We start from the raw sequence: 7,025 nt of genomic DNA, 5'->3' as shown, positions 1-7,025 counted from the left end.
TCAAGTCAAAAATAAATTCGGTATTTTTTTTCTTCTACCTGACCCGACCACTGATCTACTCCCTCGGTCGTCCCTAAATAAGTGTCATTCAGGAGACGTGTTTGTGAGGCAAACAAGCTTCTCGAGCGACACTTAGTTAGGGGAAAAGTAGACTTTTTTTTTTGTTCCAAAACCTGACATGACACATGGTCAGATCAGGTTAAATCCGATTTTTATATACAATTTTTAAGTTTGGTCAGGAGATTTTTAGGTTTTGAGTAAAAAATTGGCTCATGCCCATCCCAATTATTTGTGGGTCGAAAATTTCGATGCGAGCCCGGGCCACATATTGGGTTGGGTCGATTTTTTTGGATCGGGTCAGATTTATCCAGTCAGGTGGCCTGACATGGTATAGGCTGGATTCAATACCTGATGAGCCCCTTAGAAAGTTGTTTACGAAACCTGTGTGTGTCTAATAATCAACCAAAGAGGCAAAGATCTCAAGGCCTCCGCTCTAGCTGCTTTCATCAGTCAAAACATGCACAGGATAAGTCCAAGATACCATAACCGGGATAAAAACGGCCTAATGCGACGACAGAAAGAAAGAAAATTATACGAATCGAAGACACTGACATGCAGAACTGTATCAGGATATGCTTGCTCTTGTTTGGATCTTGCATGAATTCTACACAACAGGTGACTTGCGTGACAGGCAAGAGCATCGAGATTAAAAGAATATACACCACTTGCTAGAAGATATGCATGAGAGATGCAACATGTTCCTTTCGTGAAGTATTTGGTCAATCTTCATTGGGAGACTAATACAAGCCTTCGTCACATCTTGAAGTTAGTTGTTTATGTCCACTTCAGGTAGACTTGACATGCAAAATGAATAAATGAGCACCTATCTCTTACCGATTAGCCGGAGTGTCCTTTCTTACATATCTTACTGATTCAACACCTCTCCGAGAAAAAAAAAAACCTTATCGTCCTCGGACATATTATCTAGCTACCACTAAAAGAATGAATAGTATTGGTAGTTTCTATATAAATTACAAAAAATTTGAGCACTTATTCTGAATCGATGACTCAAACCAGGTGCGTAGGTTTCATCTCAAGAAACTTAAACAGCTGAGCTATGCTAGTTCACTTTATTTGTTTTATACGAAAAAACTATTTTTAACAATTACCCCTCCGGTACTAAATTTTAATTTTAAGAACTAGCCCGGATTAAGGATCAAGGAACCTTGCATGTCGGTCAACGTGAATATACATGGCGACAAGTTCTACTATTGCATTATTGCTTATACCTTTCTTTAATAGCTTAACATTATATGGACGAACTGCTTGATGCAGTGCACCGAACACACCTTGGAGTAGATCAAGCTTTGGACAATCTTTTTGGTCGATTAATTGCCTGATTATTCGTATGGCCTCGTACGTATTTACTGTTAATATAGGTTAGTACGAAAATACCAGTCAGAGAAGCTTGGACTAACTGTTGCAAAGTATTGCTGGACTAGGGCCCTCAGAGCTTCAAGTTTTTATTTCTTGCCTGCACCCCAATCATAGAAGTAGAACATGGAAAAGGCACACCTACTGCATGGCATGACTGACTTGATTGAAACAGCTATGACTAGTGCTGTAGTGCACATCAGATTCTCTGCTACCCAATTTTTTATATAAATCTCTTAACCGTTACTGGAAATAGATATCTCTTTACAATTATAAAATCTTGGGATCGGTATCGGTATATAGGATGCCAAGGAGCCTGGAGCTCATTGTCCACTGAAAGAACTGTGAAAAGGAACTGCTGGAGGATAGTGAAGAAGTTGCCCTCTGTTCCTGCAGGTATTGAGTTCCATCCAGCAATATGGCACATGCTCAAGAAATTCAGCTCCAAATCACAGGTAGTACATCAAAATGATACTCTCTTTGTCTCTGCTCGCTGGCCAACTGAACGTGTTTGTTTTCAAGAACAGTTCTTTTTTCCTACAACCAATTTTGAGGATCACTTTGCCTTCACTGAATTCCTGACTACTTTGACTATATACTTGCTTAACCTCCTTTTGATGTATTGGAAAAAGACTGAAACTGAATATAACTAACTGCACTACTAAACTGTGGCAGAATTTTCTCTTTGAGCTAATAATTAGGTGTTCCGGAGCCGGAATCCGGCGACAAGGGCTGCGACAGCCGTGATGAACCGGAACCTGATGAACCTCCCACACGCCGGTTGCCGAGAAGCCGCGGCGTCCGGTGGTGGGCGCTGGTGGCCGTGGACATGCTGATGTTGCTCGCCGGAGGGACAGTGGCCACCCTCCTCAGCCGCCTGTACTACAACTCCGGCGGCAACAGCAAGTGGATGTCCACGCTCACGCAGTCCTGCGGCGCGCCGCTCCTGGCCATCCCGTTGCTCCTGACGCCGCCGGCGCCGGAGGAGGAGCGCCGACGGCCGGCGCCGTCCAAGCTGGCGGCCGTCTACCTCGGCATCGGCGTCCTGATCGGCGTCGACAACCTGATGTACGCGTACGCGCTGCTGTACCTGCCGGTGTCCACCTTCTCGCTGGTGGCGGCGACGCAGCTGGCGTTCAACGCCGTCACGTCGCGGCTCATCAACGCGCAGCGCTTCACGCCGCTCATCGCCAACTCCGTGGTCGTGCTCACCTTCGCCGCCGCGATGCTCGGCGTCGGCGCCTCCTCCGACGGCGACGGGACCTCCTCCTCCGGCGCGCCGCCGCGGGGCAGGTACGCGGCCGGGTTCGTCCTCACGCTGGCGGCCTCCGCCGTGTTGGCGCTGATCCTGTCCCTCTACGAGCTCGCCTTCGAGAGGGTGGTCCGAGCGCGGACGCCGCGGTGGGTGCTGCGCACGCAGATGCACACCAACCTCGTGGCGTCGGCGGTGGCGGCGGCGGGGCTGCTCGCGTCGGGGGAGTGGCGGACGGTGCCGGGGGAGATGGCGGCGTTCCGGGACGGGCCGGCGAGGTACGTACTGACGCTGGCCGGGACGGCGGCGGCGTGGCAGGCGGCGCTGGCAGGGCAGGTGCGGCTGGTCGCGAGGGTGTCGTCGCTGTTCGCGAACGCGACGGGCGCCGTGCAGCTCCCGCTGGTGCCGGTGTTTGCCGTGGTGCTGTTCGGGGACAGGATGACGGGCGTCAAGACCGTGGCCATGCTCATGGCCGTCTGGGGGTTCCTCTCCTACGTGTACCAGCACTACCTCGACGGCCGGCGTGCGGCGGCGGGGAAGGACGGGGCCGAGTGCGCCGTGTGCGCCGCGCGGGCGGCAAGCAACGCCGTTTCGAGCGCTTCTTGAGAGTTGAGACTCCATGTTTTTGCATATATAGTCTTTTATTTTTTATCCTTCCCGTCCGGTGAAAGCATGAATTTCTATGGTTTTTGCAAACTTCAGCTGCAACACTAACTCTTCTTGAGGAATAGAGACCAATATTTGGGAATTCAATTATATGGCTAATACAACCTTTCAAAACTCCCCACTTGGGATGGCAATTTCCCCGGTGGGGGCAGATCCCCGCGGGGCCGGGGACTCGGGCTATAACGGGAAGAAAATTCCCCGCGAAGCAGCGGGGCGGGGCCCCAAAATTTAGGGGGGGTTGGTGGTCAGGCTGGGCAAATTTAACCGAGAACCGAACCGAAATAACCGAGAACCGAAACCGAAACCGAAAGAACCGAAACCGAGTAATTTCGGTTCCTGTTCGGTTCCTTCTTCTCGGGAACCGAATTTACTCGGTTAATTCGGTTCGGTTCCCGGGTTAACCGAAAGAACCGAACTAATGCACATCCACCCCGGCCCATTAAATCATCAAGCCCAGCACCGGCCCAACTAAGGCAAACTAGGGTCACAGGCCCCCGTACCGAGCCACCGACTGACGTCCGCATCCATCCCCTATCCCCAACCCCAGCGCCGGCCGCCGCATCCCCTACCCCCGACCACCAGCGCCGGCCGCCGCAAACCCTCGCCCCCAGCCTCCCTCGCCCCCGGCCGCCGTAGACCCCCCGCTCCCGGCCTCCCTCGCCCCCCGGCCCCCCGCCGACCCCACCGCCCTCAGAGCTGGGCTTCGCTCGCCACCGCCCACCGGCTAGAACTCGCGGCTCGCCGACCCCGGCCGCCCACGCCCAGCGCCCGCCCCGGAGGAGCTCGCGGCAGCAGGTCTTGCGGTGGAGGAGGCAGAGGACGACGCTCTCGGCCGCTCGCACCTCCTCTCCCAAGACCCCAACGGTGCACCTCCTCGGCTCCTCCGTCGACCTCCTCTTCCCGCAGGGGCGGGCCCACTTGGTATTCAAGGGTATTCATTGAATACCCATTATTTTTGCAAAAAAATAAGTATATATAGTATATAGGTGTATGTATATTGAAACAATTGAAAAAATCAGGGTATCCAACGTGCAGCTCACCTCCTTCCTCGAATTGGGTCAAACAGCCCAATAAGCAATAATCGGCCCAATAGCCAATCCTCTCCTGCCGGCCCGTGCACGAGCCCCCCTCTGTCTCCCTCACTCGAACAATAGCCTCTCCAACCCTACTTCCCTAGGCCGGCGGCGGCGGCGGAGCGGTGGACTGCAGGCAAAGCGGCGGCGGCGGGCGGCGAGCCGGCGATCTGCGACGTTGCACGCACCGCGCGGAGGTTGGAGCTTGGAGGAGTAGCGAGGCAGCGAGCCGGGGAGGGGCGGAGGGCTGGCGCCTGGCGCCCAGGCGAGCAGCGGCTTGCGGCCGTAGGCACCCGCTCTCAGCGGCGGCGCGGCACGGCGGCAGCCAGAAGGCAGCTCGCGCTCTTGTGCTGCGGGCGGCGCATGTATCCGCTAGGCGCCAGCCTCCAATCTCTGCTCATCTCATCGACATCACCTGTTCTTTAGTCAAACTTGGACAGTTGTAAGGTAAATTTCTCAAATTCTCTTTGCTCATCTCATCTGCATCGCCTCTGAAAGGACATCATTGTGTCCGATACCCTCTGGAAGGAATTTGTCATTGTTGTTTGTTTCCACGATCAATGGCTCACGCTATCCCTGCTATGCAAAATAAGAAGCCTGATGTTTAACTTTTTGTCTCCTTTATCGTAACTAAAACTGTACAAAATTTGGATTCCTTGCTTATGATATCTGTGCATTGAACCCTAGTGAATTGCACAATTTAGCAACATCAGGAATTGCAGAAGTTAAGCTCGCAATGTTGCATGAGGGAATGCCTGCACTGCCTATTGATTTGAATTTTTCAGTTGTGCTGGTGCTTTCTACATTGATGTTGTGCATATAAACATAAAATTTGTAAGCTTCTTCATCCATTTCTTTTGATGTTTTCCTTTATGATTGTACCCTCTATATATTTGAGATATTGTCATTTGCTATGTTGATCATTGAGTACATCTATATGACTATATCTTTGTGTTCTTTAGGCTGTCAATTTTTTTTTCAGCCTTTAAAAAAATTGAATACCCAAACTTAAAATCCTGGGCCCGCCCCTGTCTTCCTGAAGCGCGCGGATCCAGCGCGTGCGCGGCTGCGGCGGCCACCCCAGGCCCCAGCAGGCGCGCGGCCAGCGCGTGCGTGGCTCGCCGGCGCCGCGAGCCCGCGGCGGCTCCCTCGGCCTGACTGCCCGAGATCTTTTTTTTATTTTGTGAACACTCGGTTCTTTCGGTTAGAACCGGAACTGAACCGAAAGAACCGAAACCAAAATTTGTCGGTTCCTATATCTGAAAAGAACCGATCGGTTCCTATTTTCTTGGAACCGAATTTTCAAAAGAATCGAGGAACCGAACTGATCGGTTCGATTAGAACCGAACGCCCAGCCCTAGGTGGTGGAGTCGGGCCCTCCAACCCGAAATAATGGATGTTAAATTCATGGCCATGAAAATAATACAGCTCAGTAACCCCTTCGTCTCTAGATATGAGACGTGGTCAAACTTGACACAATCTTCAATAATAATATTTTTAATAATAATATTTGACTCTTAATATCTTCTATAATATAATATTTGTAGCAACAAAATTATAGTTATATGAATCTACTTTTAAATTACAATATTATGATTGTTAAAAGACAAAAAATTATTATAAAAAATTAATAATTGTAGTCAAAGTTTTTAAGTTTGAATTTTGAATTACGTATGTGCCTTATATTCTGGTATGGAGAGAGTATATCTAGCATTTTCAAAAACCCTAACCCTATCACTCATTGAATGTCGCGTAAAAGAGCGGCGGCGGCAGTTTACTCTCGCTGGTTCGCCCTCGTCCACTCTAAAGGGGTGTTTAGTTTTCAAAAATGTTTTCATATTACCCGTGGCATCGAATCTTCGGACACATGCATGAAGTATTAAATGCAGTTAAAAAATAATTAATTATACAATTCAACTGATTAGGATGAGACGAATCTTTTAAACTTAATTAGTTCATAATTAGACATTAATTATCAAATAACAACAAAGTGTGCTACAGTAACAAAATTCCAACTTTTTCACCAACTAAACACACCCTAAGCATGCAAGCTGCACCAACACAAACGTCTGATTCCCTTTTATTTATTTGCTTGCGTCCATAGATTGGAAGTTTCTTGTTTGGCCATTCTGTGGCCGCTGATTTGATTTGATTTGATCGATTGGAAGTTTAACTAGCGGGTTTTAATTTCTTATTTACTCGATCCAGACATAAACAAATGACCCAGCAATTTTTGCTGTTTTTTGAGCTCTTATTGACACATATGTGCTGAAATTTCTGATAGAGTGATCCTCCGCGAATCTCGATGGGGATTTGGGGCCCGGACGGGGTCGGGGACGGGGATGGATTTTGCCCCGATCTGCCACTCGAGGTTCGGGGACGGGAAGCACCTCCCCGATCCCGTCCCACCCTGTTGCCATCCAAACTTCCCTGTGCCACCGTCTCACTGATTTTTATTTATAGAGGCTAAAAAGGGCACGAATTGTGGCCAGGCATGACCTGAAGGGTGCGTAGTGGTGTCGTGCCGATACAATGGCACGGTTGGCCCGCACGTGTCGTGCTGCCTCCTGCTCTCGTCCCCGTCCCGCGCACGCGCCACT

At 50.1% G+C, this 7,025-nt stretch overlaps 1 protein-coding gene across 3 annotated transcripts; it reads left to right on the top strand.

The window, feature by feature from the left end:
* The first annotated feature begins 1,523 nt into the window (after positions 1–1,523).
* LOC120711693 (probable purine permease 11) lies at positions 1,524–3,439 on the top strand. 3 transcript variants are annotated; one of them, XM_039997305.1, is made up of 2 exons: positions 1,524–1,889; positions 2,110–3,439. In XM_039997305.1, exon 2 carries the CDS (start codon positions 2,264–2,266, stop codon positions 3,290–3,292), a length of 1,029 nt encoding a protein of 342 aa, XP_039853239.1. In that variant the 5' UTR covers positions 1,524–1,889; positions 2,110–2,263; the 3' UTR covers positions 3,293–3,439. The 3 variants fall into 3 exon arrangements, with proteins under 3 accessions (XP_039853239.1, XP_039853238.1, XP_039853237.1); XM_039997304.1 differs by having other exon boundaries at positions 1,527–1,889; positions 2,145–3,439; XM_039997303.1 differs by having other exon boundaries at positions 1,541–1,889; positions 2,136–3,439.
* Positions 3,440–7,025: the final 3,586 nt, after the last annotated feature.

This window comes from Panicum virgatum, chromosome 6K (assembly GCF_016808335.1).
Source record: "Panicum virgatum strain AP13 chromosome 6K, P.virgatum_v5, whole genome shotgun sequence".
Classification (NCBI taxonomy): domain Eukaryota; kingdom Viridiplantae; phylum Streptophyta; class Magnoliopsida; order Poales; family Poaceae; genus Panicum; species Panicum virgatum.
This window is presented reverse-complemented; position numbering and strand designations above follow the sequence as displayed.

What these genes read in the sequence shown, in the direction of transcription:
- LOC120711693 (XM_039997303.1), top strand. Translation starts at nt 1,853, where the DNA reads ATGGCACATGCTCAAGAAATTCAGCTCCAAATCACAG. An exon ending in AATTCAGCTCCAAATCACAG is followed by an intron (nt 1,890 to 2,135) that starts GTAGTACATCAA and finishes GCTAATAATTAG; the next exon opens with GTGTTCCGGAGCCGGAATCC.